Source organism: Oxyura jamaicensis, chromosome 4, assembly GCF_011077185.1.
Source record: "Oxyura jamaicensis isolate SHBP4307 breed ruddy duck chromosome 4, BPBGC_Ojam_1.0, whole genome shotgun sequence".
Lineage (NCBI taxonomy): Eukaryota > Metazoa > Chordata > Aves > Anseriformes > Anatidae > Oxyura > Oxyura jamaicensis.
The window spans coordinates 94,608,103-94,630,433 of NC_048896.1; the positions used below are offsets into that span (position 1 = coordinate 94,608,103).

Here is a 22,331-nt window from a genome sequence, read left to right on the forward strand (position 1 = left end):
AGCTGCGGATAACAGAACTATTTCAGCCCTTTTTTTCCCCAGTACGCTACCCAAGCTGCCTCCTGCAGCTGTGGCAGGGCTCGTGTCTGCCCTCAGCCCTTCCCGTGCCCCCACAAGATCCTGAACCACAGCTTTTTTTTAGCTGCTCTCTCCCTCCCTGCCCCGTAACCGCACGGAAGACACAGCCCTGGGTCTCACCAGGCTCAGTTTATTACCAACACTGAAGGGCCCGGGGCCACCCGAGGCCAGGGACGAGCGGAGGGGTGCGGGGCTGGCAGCGATGGTCGTGGCAGAGGCGCCCAGCTGCAGCATCGCCCTCGCTCCCGCAAACACCACTGGAAGGAAACGGGCTGGAAAACAGCTCCAAAAAAAAAAAAGCAGGCTGGGGAAAAAACACCCCGAGTGCTTCCCAGCCTGCTGGGAGCTGTCTCCTTCCCGACGGGTGACAACACTCAGCTGTGGTGACATCTCGGTGCAGGGCCCCGGTAGCAAGCGTCCTTCTTCCCACGTGGAAGCAGGAGGCCGCCCCTCGTGCTCATCCTCCTCCTGACAGCCTGGGGGAATGGCTCGCTGCGAAACCCCGAACGTTTTCTGGGATTTGAGGGATGGATTTGCTTGCAAGTCCCAGCCCTCCCCGAACAGCCCAGCAAGGCTGTGTCAGCGGAAGGATGAGCTGAGGGAGGGCTGCTGGTCCACCCGGCGGGTGTCTGAGCCCCCCCGAGGCGTTTTTGCCCCACCTTCAAACCCGTTTTGCCCCTCTCTTGTTGCTCGCCGAGCCGAGGCGTGGAATGGAGCCTACTTAAGTCCCCCAGCTCCTCGGTGTGTGTAGATAGTGCTAATACAGACATTAAATAGTACCCCTCGTGCACAAACACGCACACACACACTCCCCTCGTCCCCGCGGGGTAGGAAAGGAGGCGCTCCTCCGCGCCCACGCCCGGCACAGACCCGGGAGCAGCCTCGGGGGTGGCCGCAGCGTGAGCACCGCGCTGTCCCCTACCCCAGAGCCTCTTCAGCTTCCCCTGCGAGCACCGGGACGAGGCGGGGGGCTGCTGGCTCACACCCGGTCCTGGCAGGGAGGATGGGGGTGGCCTCACACACGCACGCACACGCACAGAGCACAAGGGCAGGTGGAAGCGGGGCCTGCCTCCGGCTCCCTCGCTGCCCCGCTCCGACACGCGCCTACCGCTGGCACGGAGCCTCTCCCCCCCGAAACCCACAACACAACCCTGTTTTAACATTAAAGCTGCTGCCTCTGGGAGGCCCCTTTCCTCTCTCCCGTCCCTTTCCTCCCGCCCGGGGCCAGGATCACACGTCGGTCATCTCGTCCTCCAGCTCGGCGTCGTCCGTCTCCCCTTCGCCCTCCTCCTCCTCGTCCGACGTCACGTCGGGATCGTCGGCTTGCGCTAGGCACTTGGGACACGAGCAGGTGAACAGGTAGTTCTCCCTGCGAGAGGGGGCAGGAGAAAAGAGGGAGGGAGGTGAGACGGGCACAGACCTAACGAGCTTACGGGCCTCGACGATGCTCAGACGCGGTGGAGGCCATCTGCCCCTTCGAGCAGCCCCTACCTGAGAATCTTGTTGCGGCTGTGTCTGCTCCGCTCCCTCTGACAGCAGTCCAGGTAACTGATGCAGATTTCCTGCGAGCAAAGAGAAAAAGGGCCGGGCTGAGAGCCACTTCCTACGAACCCAAAGCAGCGCAGGTTGTACCGGTCACCCCGAACGCCACGTGGAAACGTGGGGTCAAGCGGCGCCTACGTGGAATAAGGCTCAAATTCACCTCATCCTGTGCCAGGACAGCGCAGGAGGTACAGGGCTGGGGTTTGTGGTGAACGCAGGGAACCACCAGGTTCACCCGCACGCATCTGCCTCACCTCTCCTGCTTCGATGTCCTCCAGAGCCGTCAGATGCAGGAGGAAGTTGTTGTCCGGGAAGGACGTCTCGGCGTTGGGGATGCAGCTGTGGTTACCTGGGGGGGACACCAACCACAGCTGCCGGGGCTTCTCCAGGCAAAGGGAACGTCCAGGGACCCAAAACACCAGGGGGGGCTCGTGCCAGCTGTCCCAGGTGGCCCAGGACCAGGCCAGTTTTGCTGGCCAAACCCTGCTCCTTTGGCTACTGGTGGCCAGGGGCATGTGGGAAGCAGTGCCTCCGACCGGGGGGGGGCTACAACCGGGCTAAGGATGTGTCAGCACAACGCTGCGGCCACCCCACCTGCACGGGGGACACCAGCACTGCACTGTCCACTCACGCTGGGGACCAGCGAAAGGTGAATCAGGCCAGCAGAGCACAGCCAGCACGGCACAACCCTCCCCTGGCTGCCAGTTCCTCTCGCAGCCCTCGCGTTATACTTACAGCAGCTCTGCAGCACGTAGAGACCCGATCCCTCGCAGTTGAGGAACTCTCCCGATTCTGCAGCAGAGAGAGGAGGGTAAGGCTTTGTGGGGGCTGTTCGGGCTCTGCCACACGTGCAGCACGAAAACACCCCCCAGCCAGCGCTGCTTTTTGGGGTGGTTCCCAAAGCCCCGCGCCCTTCCCGCCGGGAGGGATGGAGGACGTGAAGATTCGCACTCCCCGTTCAGGCACGCGCTCGCTGCCTGTCCCTGTACTCAGCCAAATAAACAGCATGGGCAGGGCTTTGGGTGCTGAGCATAAATGCTCTTTTTCCAAACGGGATCCCTCGGATAAGCCTTCCGATCGCACCGACCTCACCGGAGCCGCGCGCACAGCGCTGTCAGACACTGCCCACGGCCGCGTCGGGCCCTCACCCTTCTCGATGTCCTTGTAGAGTTGGTCGATGAAGGCGTCCAGCTCCTCTCGCTGCAGCATGGGGAGATCCAGCGCATCGCAAGCGTGCACCCACTGGCTCAGAGAGCTGTTAGGAAGTGGACAAAGACCGCTACAGCCCCACAGCGCTGCTGGGGCACGGTGGGGACCTCGCGTGGGGGATCTGAGGGTTAAACTCAGCGGCTTCAAGTGGCCACGGTCTGGCAGAGGGACACCAGAGGGCTGGACAGAGCTGAAATGAAGGACTGCTTCCGAGTTTGCTCCCCCAACCCCACCTCTCACATCCAAACCCAGACATTACCGAGGCCAATGCGGATTTGCAGGCTGTGCACCCCCTCCACGCCTCATTTTCACAGCCCTACGACCACCCAGGAAGCCTCATTACCTGGTTCCTATGCCTTGGCCGTTGGTCCCAACGAGGGCAAAGAGAGACCGAAAGCCTTCTGGAGTGAACCACTGCAGAAGGGAGATGAGAAATCAGCCGAGGCCAGGCCAGCCTGCAGCAGCACCTCGCCCCGCGTGCACCCCAAACCCCACAGGGAGCTTTGGGGGAAGCAAGAAAGGGGCAAAGTCCCAGGGCAGACGTGACCCGCGGGAACTGGCACCCAAAAGAAGGTCCTGCCACGCTCCTGAGTTAGCTGGCAGGTAACTCAACTCACCCTGCTGAGATGTTCATCGTAAAGGGCTTCAGTGAAGAGCAAACGCAGCAGCTCCAGCTGGCCCTGGCGGAACACGGGAACACCACTAGGGTGGATTGCCACCACGAGGAGTCAGACCCAGGCTGACAGCCAAGGCCTGCACAAGCCAGGAGGCTCAGGAGTCAGGCTCCTCGTCCTTCCCTGCAGGGCTGGAGGTTGACGCCCTTGGAGCAGCAAAGAGCCACTCATTTTAGCAGCAAAACCACCTGCTGAGGTGACACTCAGCAGCTCAATACCACCCTGTCCCGTTCCCAGAGCTGAAGCAGTCCCACAACAGACAGGGACAGCAGGTTCTGCTGCAGCATCGTAACCCCGAAGCCCTCTGAGCAACCTGCTTCCTCTGTGCCAGCCCCAAACAGAGCTCTGTGCCCTGCTCTGAGGGCTTCCAGCGTCTCCCATCCCAGCTGTAACAGGACCCCTGACACAGATAAGAAGAGGGCAGGTTGGAGAATTCCCAGCATTCGACGTATCCACGTGCTGCCAGGCTCTCACCTTAAATTTGTCCCCCAGCAGTTTGTGCGCGATCTCCTCTTCCTCGTTTGCCGTCTTACTGCAGAACTGGGAGAAGGCCTTGATCCACCAGTCCTTGTCCTTCGCCTGAAACGGGAATCAAGCAAACCCTGCACCAACACCGCTTTATTCCCCTGCCAGGAGAGCGGGAGGAGAGGACGAGCCCCGCTGAGCTCAGAGGTGTCCAGCCTGCTTTTCTTTTGGTGTCCAGCCACCAGAAGCAGTTGCATGGCCGCAGTTTACTGCCAGCGAAAGCATCGAGAAAGCCAGGCCAAAGAAACAGAGCCAAAGGAAGGGTTCCATCCTGCCTAATTAATTTGGTATGGGAAAAAAAAAAAATATCTGCTTGGCTCAGGACACAGAAGCATCCTCTGCTGCCTGCTGTCCTTACAACCAGGGATCACCAGACATTGAAATCTCTTCAAGAAGGAAAGCGCTCTGCCAGCTGCTGGAAACAGAGATCAGTCCCTGGAAATAACAGCCGCAACAGGAGAAAGAAACCTCACACCAGCAGCCGTGGACTCAAACTACAGCCGTACCTGTTTGACAGTGGCAACCATCCGGGCCATCAGCATGATGCTGGAAGTCTCCGGCGGATAATGCATGTTTCTGGAGAATAACAGAGAAGAAAGATGAGATCAGTGCTGGTATGGAAGCAAAAATCTGGAGGGAGGCAGGGGCAACTGCTGGTGGTCAGGCCTGAGCTCATCACCAAAGCGGCCAGCCCAGGGAGAGAAGCCTGCACCCACCTGGAAGCCCAGAGGATACAAACAATCCCCTACAGCTCTGCTAAACCAGAGCCCAGGGAATAGCCCTGGTCCCACACAAAGCCAAAGACTGCAACAAGAGTCAGGGTTTGTGACCAGGTTTGGGGCAGGGGTGTCACTTCTCCCCTCTGCGCCCATTTTGTCATTTGCAAGCAGGGACAACAATTTATGTGCATGCAGGAGTTCTGTGAGGCAGATCTCCAAGCAGCTGGAGATGTGCAGGCATGCTACAAAACTGCAGGAGTGAGCGATGCGCAGCTCAGGACTCTGTAGCCCTTTACTGGATGAAAAATAAGAACTGCTCAGCCCGTGTCCGAACCCCAGCACCGCCGACACAAATTCAGGTAGGGCTGCGGAGCACAGCAGCGTCCCACAGCCACCAGGTCCCTCCAGCCACCCCATGCAGGGATGCAAAGCAAGGACGGTCTTCAGCCCTGGTCCCAAGTTAGCGTCACCCAGCCTGTGGCACTAGAGCCACCGCCTCTGCCCATGGAGCAACAGGCAGGTCGATCCCCTACCTCCATGCCTCCTGCAGCTTGTTGAGGGGGTGCGTGGGGTCATCACGGGATGGGCCGAGGCAGAGGACCTGGTGGTACTGCTCCAAAGCGGCCTGCCTGCATTCAGCACTGCAGTACGTCACCTAGAGCGAGGGGCACAGCGCCCAGCATTGGCTACAGCAGCAGGAAAAGGGCTCCTGGGCCCAGCTGTGTCCCCTCCCTGACCGTCTGAGCCCCAGCTCTTTAGCGATGCAGAAAGGGAAAGGCAGAAACCCATCTGGGGGCAAAAAGGTGGACTGAGGGCCTGGCCAGATGCTATAAAGGAGTCAGAGACCCCAGCCAGGCCACGATCCCTCCCGGTAGCCCCGTACCTGGCAGCGGGGACACTGCTGGTGCAGGTCTTTCCGGATGCTGCACTGCTCCGGGTGAGGCAGCACCAGGGAGCTCTTCCCCAGCAGCCGCTGGGCGTTTTCCTCCGCCGTCTCCAAAGCCCGCAGGCAGTGATCACAGGCTGGGGGGAGAAAACACAACCAGAAACCCCAGTGAGACACGTGTTTACGGGCTGTATGACGCACATGACAAGCATCCTCATTTTGCTGATCTCCGGTTCAGCTCAGCAGACAGCAGGATCTGCTTGGTTCAGCTTCTGTACAAAGGCTCGGCTCGTGTACAAACCCCACTTTTGCATTTCTTTTCTCCAGGTCACACCGTATCTCCTCCTTCTGCCCGGCACCCAAAAGAACCAGCCCAGCAGAGCAGTTTAAGCCACATACACTAAAAAAGTTTAAAACCTTGCTCTTCCAACCAGTGCTCTGCATTTTCACACCTCCAGAGAACACTGGCAGCCTTGCCAACTGTACCTGGTGCAGGGATAATCAGGATTGTCACCCAAACCACCCAAAAATCGGGGTCCTGACCCCCTCGGTGGCATGTGGTGCTTTTTTCCAGCTCGACGGCTGGGTGTTTATCCCCTCAAACCATTCCTGCTCTTTCAGCCTGTCGACAGCTCAGCGCAAAGCAAAACGCCAGCAGTGCCGCGCGCCTGGCGGTGCCGAAACCCACCCAAAAGCCGTTCCTTTGGAAAAAAAATAAAAATAAAAACAAGTTGTTGATAAACCCGGCGGCTGCCATCGCCTCACCTCGGTAGTTGTACAGGGCGTTCCAGAGGAACTGGGAGGCCACCACCGGCCGCTCCACGAAGACGGTCTCCCCTTTGCGGATGCTCCTGGTGGCGAACAAGCCTTTCCCCTGTGAGGGATGAAACGTGGTTCAGGGGAGCCGGGAAGGGGCCACATATCTTAAACCGAACCCCACCGGCGAGGTTTTCACCCCAAAACCGAGCCCGCCCGGGCACGGCGCTGGCTGAGGCGAGGCAGGGAGCGACCCCAGCGAGGCAGCGCCGAGGTTTTTCCCCCTCTACCAACCGGATCCGCTGGGATCCATCGGGGCTGTGGTGGCCCCGAGGGGCCAAGGGAACGAAGGAGGAGAGCTGAGGCACAGGGGGAAGGCAGGACGCCCCTCGGGCCGGGCTCACCTTGGCGCTGCTGATGAACCGAGCCTCGGCCGCGGCCCCGGGCTGGGCTCCCGCCGCGGAGCCGCACACGTCCCCCGCCGCGGCGGCCATCTTCGGGCGGCGACTTCCCCGCTCTGACCCGCCGGGGGCGGGAAGCGCTTCCTCCTCCTCCTCCTCTTTCTCTTTCTCCTCCTCCTCTTCCTCCTTCTCCTCCTCCTTCTCTTTCTCACCGGCCCGGGGCCGCGGCCGCCCTCACCCCCTCAGCCCCTTGGCCGAAGGGCGGCCGGGCGGGGGCCAGCCGCCATCTTAGCCCTCCCCTCACCTCGTCGCCACCCTGGTCCCCTCCAAAAAAATAAAAAATAAAAAATAAATCCTCCAAACGGGGCCGGGGCCGCCTCCACTGTCAGCCGGGAGCGTGACTGGCTCTCCACTATAAATCACTGATTTTTTTTAACCACCCTGACGTGGAGGGACAGCCCCTGTCAGGCGAGAAGGCGCTGTGCCCCTCACGGTGTGAGGAGACACGTCCCGCTGCCTTCAAAACCGGCCCAGCCTTCTGCAAAATAAACCCAAAATTTACACACGGTAACATCCGCCCGCCGTCTGCAAACTCCAAAAATCCACGAAAACAGAGAGTTTAGGTGTATTTAATCATACTTTAATTCATGCCGGCGCTGCCAGAGCCCGCTTGCACTCAGCCCCGCTCCTTGATCGCGGGTTTGGGAACGTGGGATGGTTCAATTGGGGAGCTTTGGGGTTTTTTTCGGTGTCACTAGGTGTCACTGTCGGCTTGTAGTTCTCCTCCAAGTGCTTAAAATCGTTTTAGCTTTTTTTATTATTATTATTTTCCTGCGAGGCCCTGTTGGGAGCGCTGCTCTGCTACGCCATGCCCGCAGTCCTGCAACAAGGACGGGGGCGCAGGTGAATAAATGCTACTTTTTTACTATTTTAATAGCATATTCACGCTAACAGCAGCAAGAGGAGCCATTAACGTAATAATAGCGCTATATGTCCTCTTTTCTTAAGTTTTCAGTGGAAAGTCACAGTGTAGGAGTATCAGCTTGAGCCCATGCTAACCCAATGTGGCATTCCTTGCTATAAACGCAGTCCCGATTCTGCAGGAACTGGACAAAAAAAAATCTACTTTCAACCATAACATGGGCTATCAATTTCCATTAAAAAATATGTAATGGGGGGGAGGATGGAAATACATGTGCTTTTTTTGTTTGAATAAATTTCTCATTAAAATTAAAGTGGTTGGAAATATGTTCCCCCTACCCCCTGCTTTCTGACACTTAATGGAAATGGGTGAGAGGAAAGCACATTTTGATGGCTTCTGCTGTTTGAGAGCAGCTGTTCCTTTTTGGCGACAGGAGTCTTATTAGGAGGTTTCCATTTTTTATTTATTTTTTTAATCAATTTTCCGGGAAACAACAGAAAACCAAGCACAACAAAAAGGATGGAGAGCCCATCCTCATTGTGGGGCAAGAAGCCACCAAGGCATCGCTGCCCACCTAGAAACCAAGGTGATGCCAAACCCTGCCATCCCCACCCAGTCCCATTTCTTTTTCAAAATACGCTATTTTTATTAAGTAACAAAGCAAATAAATAACACTTACCAAGGAAAAAAAAAAGTTATTTCTATAAATAAGAGTAAAGTGATATACAGTGTTGTGGGCGAGGAGGAGGCACGATGAATTATCCTGAGCTCGCGGCACCCTGGGACTGCAAGGTGACAGCCAGAGTGCTTAGCTGCCGCCGGTGTGGGCACCAGCCCCAAAGAATTACTAAAACAGACAGGAAAGCCCCAACAATTATTTAGTCTGAGCCCCTCAGAGCCCTTCCACCCACCATACAGCAGCGCGTGGTTACAGATGTGCTCGCCAAGCACTCCAGGTGCTGCTTCCCGCAGCACCGTGGTGTAAATAACGAGGAGAGAAGAGAGCAGCTGCCGTCTGGGCCGGGATCAGCACATCTGGCCGAGGGGCAGGGGGCCGTCTGAAGCAGCAGAGGTGTTGGAAGGCTCTGGTTTTATAACAGCCCTGATCCCTGCACCTCAGCAAGCCGGGGGAGTCCCTTACTCCCTGCTGCGGTAGCATGCGCACGCTGTGGTGAAGTAAGGCAGTGTCGGAAGGCTGAGGGACCCACGGGGGTTTGGAAGGCAAAATGAAGGCAAAAATACAGCAAGGCACAAGACAGGAGGCACTTCTGCTCCAGGGGCAGGACCAGACCCTGTTCATCATACTGCAAGGATAATATATGAACATAAATACGATAATGACAATAAAGTGGTGGGAGCAAAGGAGGTTACAACTTTGACTTTTTTTTTGTTGCTGTGATCTCAGTATCAAACGTGAATCCAGATGTCCAGCAGAAACAACCAGGGCTGGTTCTCCTCCCAGCACAGGTATCCCCCTTAGGAGCACACAGTCACCTGCAACACCCTGAGTTCAAATACCCTCACGCTCACAGCCTTCACAGACACCGCCTGATTATCACCCCAGCCTCTCTACTGGAAGCTGTTTGTGCTCCCTGGCACTTCAACAGCAAACGCGATCACACGCCTTGCCACAACGATGGCACCATCATTGCAGCTGGCCTGGTGATGAACCCCAGGAATGGTGGAACCTGGCTACCAAAGAGGGGTCTCTGCACTCGGGGGGCTCCTCCCAGCCAGCTGCGGTTCTCTCAGACTGAGAGATTTAAGTCTAGCTTGGACCAAGCAAGCACAAAATTGCTTGCATCCCCAGCACACTTCTATCATGCAGGCACGGCTGCAAAAACAACAGTGGCAGCTGAATCCCACCAGCTGCTCAAAGCTCAACGTCCACGGTGTCCTCCTCGTGGTCCTTGACGTCCGTCGAGTCTGCGGAGGCAGGCTGCATCACCCCGAACTGCGCCAGCTTTGCCTTCTTCTGCTCCATGCTCTGCTTCCTCCATTTGATCCGCCGGTTCTGGAACCAGACCTTCACCTAGCAGGAAAAAGGCACAACAGCTTAGCCCGAGGTCTTCAGAAACATACAGGGAAGAGCAGAAAAAGCTTTAGATCCAGTGTCATGCAAGGATCTATACTGCAGAAATGGTCTCCGGAGGATCTTAATACTCTACATTAGTCCTACCCAGCTCGAACTCCCATGCAAACAGCTTTGTGCACCTAAATGCTTTTGTTCTTCTTTAAAAATAATAAAAAGGATCGTCCCCAGCTGCCCCGTCTCTTACCTGAGTCTCCGTGAGATGCAGAGTTGCAGCCAGGTCGACCCGCTCCGTGCCCACCATGTACTGCTGCTTGAGGAACTCCTGCTCCAGCCGCTCCAGCTGCTCTGGTTTGAAGACCGTGCGGACCCTCTTCATCTTGCAGGGGCCCCCGGACCTCCAGGGCCCAGAGGGGCCCAGGGGATCGGTCCCTACGCAGTGAGACAACTCCAGACCTGCAAGAAAGGGGGATTGAAGCAGTCTGCGTGGTCGGGGCCATTCCTCCAGCCCTGTGCAAGTGCCATGCCCTGCTTGCTTCTGCTCCAGATGAAACCCAAACACAGCTAGCTGCCTTGCAGCACACCGCACCGAAGGGGGTTTTGGGGAAGGAGCACTAAAAGCAAAGCAGAGATGTCCCCACAAACAGGTACAACCTAGAACAGTCCTGGACACGCAGCCAGACCCGAAGAAATCAGTCAATATGAGCAGGGTTTAACCCTTTTACAGGATCTCTGTAACGTTATGAAGTCCATCAGGAGCTGCTGAATGCCAAAATGCCACCTCCACCACAGAAGTCCCTCATCACAAACAGCTCCAGGGGAAGTTCTGCCCGTGCCAGCCCCCTGCTCCTACCCTTCCCTTGGCCAAGCAGGGGGAAGATGCTGAAGCTGGCCCAATGCAGGAGAGCTGCACCCAGAGCGGGTCCTCACCTCCTCATCCCGGTCCCTCAGCAGGGTGAAGGAGCCACAGCACCATCAGCGGGATCTGCTCCCTGCGTCTAGCACAGCCCCCTGCCTAGTTGTGGCCCGATGATAACAATAATTACCTAATTAACACACAATACAGCACCGTCACAGGATCTGCTGGCACCAGCCTAAGAGCAGTGCTGCTTTTGGTCCTAAATCTCATCCTGCCCGCACAGATCCTGACTCGCACACATCTCCATGAACAGGAGTGGGGCTGTGACCCCCAGGTCCGTGTCTGCAGCCAGCCCTGTCCCCCCAGGGACCCTCCATGAGCCACATGTCCCCGGTGTCACTGCCAGGACTGCACAGCTGGGTGTAAAGCACTGAGGGACGGTCGAGTCCCTGAGCTGCTGGATGGGGAACTTCTGCTCCTCTTCTGAGCCCCAGAAAGGCTCCAGGCAGTGGGACCACATAGGTGAGCCCCCTGGTCACTGGTGGTAACTGGTGCCACCACCGTTCAGCGGTGTAACAAGTCTTGGAAAGCCAACAGCTCCTTTGTCTCTCAGGGACATGCTGTACAGAAGGACGCTGACTCCCCTCCTGCAAGGACTGACACATTCTCCAGGCACAAACAGGCACCTTGACCTCGTTCGTGTCATTAATTGGGTGTAAGTTCTGCGTGCCTGTAAGGATTTGTGCCAGCTTGGCAACCCCAGCTGCACTCACACACTATTTTCAGCGTTCAGATAATTTCACCGGCCTCACCTTTTCCCTATTTTGATGCTTGGGATAACAGTGAGTGTGACTGCAAACATGAAATACTTTGTGAAAAATGGTTTTGCAAACCGTTCAACTGTATTTTCGTATCTCTATATTTAATAATAATACATCGAGTAACAAACACAGCTCTAACGGTGCTGTCTGGTAAAAGAAAGAACTTGTTAAATAGCTATGCTAAGTAGTTAAAAAAAGATCCAGATAGCAACTACTTCTGGTGTCTGAATATTGTAGCTGCCAGGATCAGACCAGAATTCCTGGTACAGGTAAAAATCCGTGCTTGGCGGCAGGTTTTGGTTGTGCAACAGAGGATCACGCTCTGAATGCTGACAATTTCAAGAAGAAGGAGGGGGCAGCTATCCACTGCCTTAATGATTCTGATCCCAAACTTGCCATACCCTTCCCTAAGAACACAGCGTGGTGTGTTAGCATCGTTCACAGCGTAAATGTTACCCACAGCCAGTAACATTTTCCTCGGGTGCTCTTGCACGAGGAACACAACAAGCTGTGGGGGCCAGGTGCTGCAAAACTGCTGCCAGTGGGTCCCAAAATGGTCCCAAAGCGGTCCCAAAATGGTCCCAAAGCGGTCCCAAAGCCCAGGGCGGCTGTGGGAGAAGGAGGACCCAGGACTTTGGGGCACCACACGTTGCAGAATCACCTAGGTTGGAAGACACCTCCAAGATCACCTAGTCCAACCTCTGACCTACCTTTTTTTGTGGGTGGAAAGAAAAAAAATCAGTTCCATCAACTGAAGCAGCCCTCGGTCAGGGCTAGGAGTAGCCAAGGGGACTGTCCCGTGCCCCAAAGCGACCAGGAGGGACTAAACCCCACCAGGGGCTGGCTTTGCCCCCATCAGTTATTAATGTCGGGGGTACATGGCTGGTAATTACCGAGTGCGAAGGGGGAAAAATAATTATTAGGGATTTTTTTCTCTCCCCCCTTCTCTTCCTCCAGCCCAGCCCTTCTACCCGGGGGTCGGCCGAGAGGCTGCAGGAGATGAAACCGCAGAGCAGGGGTGGAAAAAGGGCAATTCTGGGGCCAGCCACCCCCCGACACGGGGCTGGGGAGCAGGGAGCAGGGAGCCCCCCCCCCGGCCCCCTCCCGGATCCCCTCTCACCTGCGCCGCTGCCTCCCCAGCTCCAGCCCCAGCCCCAGCCCCAAGCCCCCGGCAGCGCCCCCGGCCCCGGCCAGCTCGGGGGCTGCGGGCAGGGGGCGGCGGGGACGGGCCGGGGGGGGGCGGCCAGGATCGCTTCGATGTGGAAGGGGGTCCTGGGGGTCCTGGGGGGCGGCATGGCCCGAGGTTGCTGCCGGCAGCCGGCCCGAGGGGTTTATATGGGGCGGCGGGGAAGGGGCGCGCTCCCGTATGCAAAACGGGGGCGGGGGGCTGCCCCACACCTCCGGGACGCACGGACACCCCCCCCCCCCCGGCCGGGCCAACGCCCCCCAAAGCCCTCCTCCCGAAATAACAGCCCCCAAAACCCCTCCTCCCAAAATAACAGCCCCCCCCCAACAGCCTTGATCCCGAAATAACACCCCCCAACTCCCTCCTCCTGAAATAACAGCCCCCCAACACTCCTCCTTCTGAAATAACACCCCCACCTCACCCCTTCTCCCCAAATAACCCCCCCCCCCCGACCCCTCCTTCGGAAATAACACACACCCTGACACCCCTCCTCCCGAAATAACACCCCCCAAACCCCTCCTTCCATAATAACCCTCCCCGACGCCCCTCGTTCCAAAATCTCACCCAACCCCCCCAAAAAAAAAAAAAAACCTTCCCTCCGAAATCACCCCCCCAACACGATGGCAACCCGCAGCCGGCGCGGACGCCTCCACGAGCACAGAATTCGCCCCCAAAATATCGTTTTGTTGTTCACGAACGCGGAGAAATCCCCAGCCCGGAGCGACCAGGTTGGAAACGCGGAGCCCAAATCCCCCACGGTTTAATAACCCAGCACTAAGCGTATGCACGGGCGAGCTGTCCCCGGGAAATCCTGCCTTAAATGGGGGATCCACGCAGGCTGCTCACACTTTTCAGTTTCTTTTCGTTGCCTAACCCAGGGAAATAGACCTCCCCAGAAAGGAGCAGCTCGGGGTTTTAAGCAATTGGAGAATTTCAAGGGAAATGGACATTTTGGGGCTGCGTCGGCGTCATTCCCCTGCTGGCGTGCCAGCAACCCGGCGATGGCTCCGGGAGCCTCCGGGAGGGACAAAGGAATCCCTCAGGTTTGCCTTTGAAACGCTTTTTTTTTTTTTTTCCTCCCGTTTAGCATCCTGCCTTCCACGGCAGCTTCAAAAATCAGCGAATAAATACAGCTGCCGCTTTATTGCCCCCTATCCAAACACGCAGCCCCGGCCCTGCCGGCGGGGAACCGTGCGCCTAATTGAAATCACACGTTCAAAGCTGGGCGAGCGCCGAAACCTCTCCCCAAAAAACAAGATCCACCGAGGAAAAGGTGCGAGGGATTCGCAGCTCCTGGCTCTGCTTTGTCCAGATTAAAACGTGGATTAAAACACGGTTATAAAGGACTTTTCCTGGGCTTTTTTTTTTAATATATATTCGGAGGCTGTGAAATCTCTTAATTATTATTTTTTTTTCTCCTTCTAGGAAGTCAGAAATGCCACTACTTAGCTCCCCATGGGAAGAGGTGGGAGAGATGCCCTTGCTATCGACGTTTCCACCCTGCAGGTGGAAGGGTGGAAGGATGGACAGACGGCAAAAGGCGACTTCTCCGCTCGGCTTCTCCCCCTCGAGCCGCCTAACGAGGCGCCCCGGTTCCCATTAGCGCTGTGTGCTCAGCTAATGCATTTCGGTTAAAAAGCTGGAAATTTTCACCCGCTGGTAACGACTTGGGAAATGTAGCACCCAGCAGCCAGGCCCCGCACGGGGAGGTTGAGCCTCTCCTGGCCCACCCCGTCCGCAGGAGCTTCTGCAGGGGCTGCGAAGGGGAGATGAAAGGACGGACCCTGATCCTCTTTTATTTATTTTTTATTATGATTTTTGGGGGTGTGTTTTATTTTATTATTTTTTTCCCCGGTTTTGTTTTTCGAGAGCGCAGAAAATAAAAGGGGAGGGGAAAGCTTTTGAAGGGGGGGGCCCCCCCAAATCCCAACAACAAAACAGCAAAAAATAAGAATAAAAAAAAAAGCCCCCAGCCCTTTGTAAACATCCCCCCCTGAGCAAAGGGAAGGGGGTGAAAAGCATTTCCTGATAACTCCATTAAAGAATGAGGCTGCATTAACATTCCAAGTACCTCGACAAGAGATGAAAGTGGGGAACTTGAGCTCAGCCTCTCCTTGCTCCAGATGTTATTGTGGGCTCCCTGAAAGGTTTTTTTATTTCTTTTTTTTGCACGGAGACAAAGATGTTGCCTACTTCAAACGGGGCTAATTGATGCTAATGACTATCAGATAGAGTGGGGGCCCTCGTTCCCCCCTGCAAAGGGGAAAGAGAGAGCGCATTTTACAATCCCCCCATAGAAAACGCCCCACTCTTCAAACCGGCTCGCTGCTTTGGGGATTTTTGTCTCTCCTCGGCTGCTGCTTTCTCTCCTCCTGCGCTCCCCCCCCCCCCTCCTCTTTTCCGTCCCCCCTTCTCCTGGGCGCCCCGCCGCCCTCGCTTGTTCGCCCATGAGAAATTTCACACCTAGCCTCTGTCGGACCCCGTCGCCACCCTGCTCGAGCCTCGAGCCTTCCCGGTGGGCGAAAGCTGGGGCGGAAATTTCCCCAAACCCACAGCAAGCACACGCGAAAACGTGAGCGGGGCTCGGTGCATTCGTAATCCGGGCCGGGAGGCATCCTGCGAGGGGGAGAAAATCGCCCCGGCGCCAAGCATCCTCTGGGGCAGGGCCTAGTGGGGAGATGAGCTCGTGCCTTTTGCTTTCAAGCAACAAAATTGGTTTAGAAATGGGGTGCTGAGCGCCAGCTTTACCCCCGTGATGGATTTTGGCAGCCGTTGCTCCTACGATCGCCCCCAGGATCCCAACAACCCAACAGCCCGGGTGGGGACGCGGTGGTGCCCGCGGAACGGCGGCGGGGAGCATCCCCAAACGGGGGACCCTGGGAGCTGGTGGCTCCCCCATCCCAAAACGGATCCCCACGGGGAGAGGGGAGCTGGGCTTCGTCCACGCTGCACGAAGCGACGTGGGGTTTCTCCCTGGGGGATAACCAAGGTGTTGGTCCTCGCATCACAAAATCTAGCGAAGAGAAGTTCCTCGGGCCAGGCATTATTTCTGTGTGTGCTTTCTCCTCGGGGAGCTGTGCCGGTGCTGGGCTGTGACACGGGGGTGGCTTTGCCACCTCGACCAAGGTCCCAGGGAGTGACAGAGACCTCCAGAGCACGGCGCTGGTGCTGGTTGCCCTTGGCAAGCCCCACAGGCCACCAAACACTTCGCCTTCTGGAGCCTCGGCACCTTGCGAGGTGCCATTAAGAGACCCAAATCGTGGAGAGGACAGGAGGGATGGCATCTGGGAGCATGGCACAGCAGTGGGAGCCCGATTCACAGGCAGCAGGAGCACGGCCAGCCCCGTGCATCACCCAGCATTGGTGCCAGCACTGGGATGGCCGCTGGGATGGCAGCGAAATGTCGCTTGCCCCTGGTTTGCTTCACTGCTTGGGCCATGAGAGCCCCATGCAAGCAGCGGCATGGGGAGGAAAAGGATGGACAGGAGGAGCTGGGAAGGTGTTTCCTCCGAGAAAGATGTGCCATGCACCATCCTGCAAAGGGGACTGTCCTCTCCCCCTGTCCTCGCCATTCCCATCGCCTTGCTGCAGCTCCTCTGCTTGCCAGCCCCCTGACCACTGGCTGCAGGCCACCGAAACCGAGCCTGCAAAAGGGGGTGATGCTCCTTTACGGGGGGGGGAGGCGGAGGGCAGCATCCTCCTGCCCCCGGCCCCAGACAGGCAATACACAACCCAGCCGGCCCGCAGACGCTGGCCCCGGCTGCATTGTCAGGTTAATTTGGGGTAATGGGCTGCAAAGCACCTCAGCCCCATCCAGCTCTCATTAGCACTTGATAATGTCAAGCATCCTGAGGAATTGCTTCTCCCCGAGCTGGTCCCCGGGGGCTTTCCGTGCTCCGGCACCGGGCTGCAGCCGGTCCTACCCCAAAAATGCGGGGTACAGCAGGTCCTGCCCCAAAAACTGTGGGGTACAGCGGGTCCTGCCCCAAAAGCTGTAGGATGGAGCCCTGGGGGGCTGCAGCAGGCTGGCTGCTGAGTGTCGGGGGGACCCCAGAATGCTCGCCACCAGCTCACCACCAGCTCGCCACGAGGGCGAGGAGCATCCCGAAGCCCCGCATTCCAAATTAATTGGGAATTAGAAAAGCAGCTCGGCACCGAGGCAGCCCTGGGACAGTCCCGAGTGCGCCATCAGCCCGCTGCTCCCTTCAATTATCTTCTCTCCCCGACATTGTTCTCTCCTAATGAGGAGGCTAATGACCAAAGGATGGTTCATAAGTGGTTCCCAGACTCTCCTTGCCCAGGGCAAACACCGTCCACAATAGGATCACAAATTGTAGGGAGAAGCCCCGGCTGATCACATCAGAAACGGTGCGGGGATTTATCTCTCTGCCTTAACAATAACAGTATGTTCTTAATCGCCACTCCAAAGGGACAGCTAGCGGGGGATCTGCCCGGCCTCATCATTAAAAGCTGGCAGCATCTTTGCTAGCGCTGCCCCTTTGTTCATCTTTCATTATTCCGATGCTCCGGCCCCGTTAATTCCCCTCCATCTTATTAAATCAATAGAGAAGGGAGCGGGGGGAGGACGGGGCAGCGCGGGGGTCGCATCCTGCTGGGCTCCCGGCAGGGGTGCGGGGTGTCGAGGGGATGGTCCGAGAGTTTGAAGCTGCATTTCCCAGCCTCTGCGGCTGGGGAAACTGAGGCACGAGGGCAGCCCAAGCCCCGGGATGTTTCGGCACTCGGGGGGGCACTTGATCCGACTGCCAGCCCCGCACCTCCCACATTTCCCTATTTCATCCATCCCACCCCATCAGGACGGATTTGATTGAATGCAAGCGAGTTTTATAATAAAATCAGCCCTCCTCCCCCCCAAAAAAAAACATTCCCCTTGAACCATTTGCAGAGGGTATCGAGGGCTGAGCCGATGTCACCTTGCCTGAGCAGGGGGTGGGAAGGGGAGAAGACCCCAGGGACTGGCACCCAGGAGCCCCCAGGAGCTGCTTAAGTGGTCCCTCTGCTGAACTCTGCTCTGCAGAAGGAAAAATGAGGGGCTAAGACAGGCAGGATAAAAAATTCTTCTCCTGAAAGCTGGAGAGGGGCTGCCCACACCAGAACCCTCCTGGGAACGTCCCCACGAACTGTCCCGGGATCCCCCTTGCAGAGGAATTCGGGCTCTGGGCTCTGTACGCATCCCTATGACCAATGGTGCATTTTTCTTTGATTTTTTTTCTTTAATTTTCCATTTTCTCAGCTGTTCATCTCACCGAAATGAAGCAGAGGGGTTCGTTGAAGCCCCGTGGCATGGAGCAGAGCGAAGCAGGGGAGGGAGCTGCTCCGGTGCTAGGCCAGGAGGGAAGGAGCAGGGCCAGGAGCACCAGCGGCTGTGGCAGAGCCCCATGGCAAACCCAGCTGGTTCCCTTAGGAGTGCGACCCCTAAACTCTGAGATTTGGGACACTGCAGCTGCGTTTGCAGGCAGTTCAGCCCATTTTCACCTTATTTTCATGCACCAGCCAGGCGCTGCTTGCCAGCTGGGAGCATAATGCCAAGACCCTCTCGGTCAGTGCCACTCCAGCAGGGCCAGGTGACCCAAGGTGTCCCAAAGCGAGCTTGGGGTGGATTCACCCCATAAGGCTGCAAAACATGGGACACCGTGGTGTTTCCTCTCCCCAGAGCAGGTGGAGCTGCTGGCAGCCTCGGGAAGCTTTATTTGATGTTTCAATCGGGAATTAAAGGGGAGGGAGAAGCGGGGGAAATGCTCGCTGACCATTTAACAAGATTACACGACGAGACGGAGCTGGGAAACGTGCGCGGCCGACCCCGGTGCCCCGTGACTTGAGCCTCTGCTGCCGGCAGCACCCCGACCCCTCCATGGCATGCCATAATCCCATTTAGCAAAAAGAGAGGGTGAGGGGACAGCCAGGGGAGGAGAACAGGGCTGCCGGCTCAGGGAAGGGACACAAATGTGCTTGGGAAAGCACCCGGGACACAGGGATGCTGGCTGGCGGCTGCTCCAGCACCCTGCTAACTCCTAACGTCCTGAGCAAACCTGGCCCTGCAAACAGAGCCGTGTGCTCAGCAGGAATAATCCCGGCAGGAAGGACAGCGGGGGGCACGGGGAGCCGCAGGGCTGCAGCTCCGCCCGATGATCCCTTCTGCTATCTCTCCGTCCATTTCCCACCCCGTCTCATTGAGCCAGCCACCCATTTGCACCTATTCATCCACGCCAGCAGGCCAGCAGCCAGCCCCGATATCCGTCCCCGACATCTCTCCATCCATCCCCACCATCCATCCATCCATCCGTCTATCCGTGTGCAGACCGTGCTCCTCTGGGCAAATAAATCCACCCAGACACAGCCGCCAACCGTCCTGCAAGCCGCCTCCGGCTCATCTACCTGCAGGCACCCAGCCAGGCTCGCTAGGGCGGGCTCAGCACTGCAATCCTGAGCAGAGAGCCTTTATCCTCTTAATAAAGCTGCTCAGTTCTCATGTCCTCATAATTACCTGCCACTGAAAACCAACTAAACAGCCTTTTTTTTTTTCATATTTTTTCTCCAGATGGGTAAAAGAACAGCTGTACGGTGCACAGGCTTGGGAAGGGGCTGGTGGGGGCTGCAGGGCAGAAGAACCCTCGGGGTCACAAGGAGCCAAAGGCTCTCTCCCAGGTGATTTTATCCAGCCCCAAAACCTTGTCAAGCTCTCGGAGCATTTGAAAAAGTCAGTCAAGCCCACCAGTTTTAATTAAAGCCGTTTCCCCAGTCGGATGCTGCCTGAGCTGCAGGGGCATCGCCTGGCACAGGGACGGGTCCATAGGGCCCCATCCTGCCTGATGCCGAGCACTGCCAGCTCCCAGGGGATTAAACGTGTCCTGAGAACAACTTAACTCTCTCAATCAGCTCGGCCCCCGGCTGGGCGATATTAAAACACCCCCGTAAGCCCTGTTGTCTCGGGGATGATTGCAATAAACCCACCGGCACGCCAGATTAGCGGGTCAAACCCGCCGGCGCGCCCTGGGCTCCCATCAGACATGTGAAGACATTAGCACAGTTTGGGCTCTTTGAGACACGCCGGCTAATCCCGGCTCTAAAAACAGCTGGAACAAAGGGCAGCTTCCGTCACGTCGTCCCCTTCTCCCTGCATCATCCCCTTCTCCCTGCGCTGCTCCTCTTCTCCTTGCGTTGTCTCCTCTCTGTTTCTCACCTGCCAGCAGAAGGGTCCCATCCTGCCCACCCCCAAGCCCCAGGGTTAACAAGGACCCATTGCCCTTCTCTGCAAAGTCCAGGGCCCCTGGAAGCCTCTTGCTTTATGCCCTTGCAGGGAGCACCCCAGGGAATCAGCCTTGGCTCATCTCCAGGCCAGCATTTTCCGTTTTTCCCCCATTTCTCCAATTTTCCATCACTGCAGCCCCAAGTCCGTGCTTGATGCGAGCTGTAGGCAGAGCAGGGCATTACAAGGGAACTCTGCTGGCAGGAAGGACAGACAGGTGGATGGACAGCGGGACAGAAGGGCTCTGCAAAGGTCCTGAGTGATTTTAGAGCCAAAGGAGGCATCTGAGCACCCCAATGCCTTTGGGATGAGCCCAGGTAAGGGGGCTGACAGTGGGTGGGGTGTGCGGGATGCCCCCAGAGCTCCAGGACTTGCTCCCATGGACAAACCCCTTTCACATCCCCCTACTCCAGGGAAGATGAGCCCCCACAGCCAGCAAGGGTTAACCATCCACCCCACAGCAGGGCAGGGCTCCCAGCCCCACAGGGAAACCCATAAACCACGACCACTTTATCCTCTAAACCCAGCCTCGCATAAATAATTTATTTTCGCACTGCAAAAATAACCGGTGCCCGGTATATATTAGATACGCTCCTTGCCAGCTATGATACAACAACATATAATACACGGAACAAAACCTCCCGACGGGGCGGCTCAGCAGCATTTCGCCACAGTCTGTGCATGGGGGGCCGCAGGTGGGCTCAGGGCAGAGGACGTGGCCTCCTCGAGGTCCTCGCCCCCCGCTGGGAAGTCCTGGTCCTCCTCGCCGCGGTGGCTTTGCGAGTCGGGGCTCCTCTGCAGGGCGGCCAGGCCCATCTTGGCCAGTTTGGCTTGCTGCTGCTCCAGGCTTTGCTTCCTCCACTTGATCCGCCGGTTTTGGAACCAGACTTTCACCTTAGGAAGAGACAGAAATTGGTGCACGAACCTGGCTTCGCCATGAACCAGCAACCAAAGGCAGCGCCCGGGCCCTACACAGCTCCCCCTGAGTGCCTGGGCCCTACACGGCTCCCCCGAGCCCTATACAGCTCCCCCTGAGTGCCTGGGCCCTATATGGCTCCCCCTGGGCCCTATACGGCTCCCCCTGAGTGTCTGGGCCCTATATGGCTCCCCCTGGGCCCTATATGGCTCCCCCTAAGTGCCTGGGCCCTACACGGCTCCCCCTGGGCCCTATATGGCTCCCCCTGGGCCCTATATGGCTCCCCCTGAGTGCCTGGGCCCTACACGGCTCCCCCTGAGCGCTATACGGCTCCCCCCAAGTGCCTGGGCCCTACATAGGTCCCTGGCTGTCCAGGACTTCTGTCCCCTGCCACGCTCTGTCCCTGAGGTGACAAAAAGCTGTCCCCCAGCATCTGATCCCACCCCGATGAGCTGGAACCCGCCAGCGGGGGATAAGACCCCAATCCTTAAATTTGACACGAATTCAACCCCTCCAGGCGGCCGCTTCGTGACTCAGTTTCCCCAACCCTCCACCCTTCTCGTGTAAATTTTAGGGAACGTCCCCCCCCACAAAAAAAACCCACACCCCGTGGATGAGATCCTGGTGGTTTGGGATCCCCCCAAGCCTGCCGAGGGGAAATTTATTTGAGGGGGGGGGCTTTTGGAGCTGGGTGGTGCCCGGACCCTTACCTGCTCCTCGGTGAGGTGCAGGGCGGAGGCCAGCAGGCCCCGCTCGGCGCCCACCAGGTACTGCTGCCGCGCAAACTCCTTCTCCAGCCGCGCCAGCTGCTCGCTGGTGAAGATGGTCCGCACCCGCTTGGCTTTGCCGGCCTTGGCCTTGAGGATGGGGAAGCAGCACTTGGAGAGGAAGAAACCTGGGGGGGGGGGGGTTAGGAAAGGAGAGGGGTGGGTTGGTGGGGGGGAATTGGAGATCCTGGAGGGTCCCCCCCTTGGAGCGAGGGGCTCCCTACGGAGGCAGAGGGGCTCCCATGGGAGGCAGGAGGGATCTCCCTGTGGGGAGCTGTCCCCTCTTGGGAGCAGAAGGGGTCTCTCCATATGTCGTCCCCCCCCCCATTTTGAGAGGATCTCCTCACACCCCGGTCCCCCCTGAAGACCTGGGGGGGGGGTCCCCTAGAAGAGACGGAAGGAGCTCCCCCACCCAGAGATGCCCCCAAGGGGAAGGCGGGCAGGGGTCCCCAGGGGGTTAAGGAAGGAGGTGGCCATTTGGGGACCCCCCCCTCCCAGCCTCCCCACAGCCCCCCGGGGGGGGTCAGACCCTACCTGTGGCTCCCAGGCGGGCGGCCCAGGCTGGGGGGGGGTCCGCAGCAGGCAGCGCAGAGCGGCCGGGGAGGGGTTGTGGGGCCGGGGGGGGGGTTCCTGGAGGGGTCCCCAGGGGGGCAAAAGCGGAGCTGGGGTCGGGATTGGGGTGGGGGTCGGGGGGGGCGAGGCTCGTCCCAGCAGGGCTGCGATGGTGAAGGCCTGGCCGGGCCGGGAGGGGGGCGACGAGGCCGGGGGCGGCAT

The 22,331-nt window shown here is 57.9% G+C and overlaps 3 protein-coding genes across 3 annotated transcripts; all 3 read right to left on the reverse strand.

Annotated features, from left to right (window-relative positions):
* Positions 1-1,034: 1,034 nt before the first annotated feature.
* On the reverse strand, positions 1,035-22,331 carry LOC118166899 (homeobox protein not2-like). Its single transcript, XM_035326079.1, is given in 6 exon segments — positions 1,035-1,178; positions 20,602-20,768; positions 21,501-21,685; positions 22,092-22,128; positions 22,130-22,166; positions 22,198-22,331. Coding segments are annotated over 6 exon segments (645 nt in total). The 3' UTR covers positions 1,035-1,093.
* Positions 1,178-6,941, reverse strand: SMYD5 (SMYD family member 5). Its single transcript, XM_035326075.1, has 13 exons — positions 6,794-6,941; positions 6,399-6,507; positions 5,631-5,770; positions 5,281-5,402; positions 4,535-4,604; positions 3,978-4,082; positions 3,447-3,509; positions 3,173-3,243; positions 2,769-2,875; positions 2,356-2,412; positions 1,875-1,969; positions 1,570-1,640; positions 1,178-1,447 (listed from the first exon to the last, which is right to left on the reverse strand). The coding sequence occupies exons 1-13, from the start codon at positions 6,881-6,883 to the stop codon at positions 1,309-1,311; spliced, it is 1,239 nt and encodes a 412-aa protein (XP_035181966.1). The 5' UTR covers positions 6,884-6,941; the 3' UTR covers positions 1,178-1,308.
* On the reverse strand, positions 9,451-12,719 carry LOC118166900 (homeobox protein not2-like). Its single transcript, XM_035326080.1, has 3 exons — positions 12,545-12,719; positions 9,992-10,200; positions 9,451-9,744 (listed from the first exon to the last, which is right to left on the reverse strand). The coding sequence occupies exons 1-3, from the start codon at positions 12,717-12,719 to the stop codon at positions 9,586-9,588; spliced, it is 543 nt and encodes a 180-aa protein (XP_035181971.1). The 3' UTR covers positions 9,451-9,585.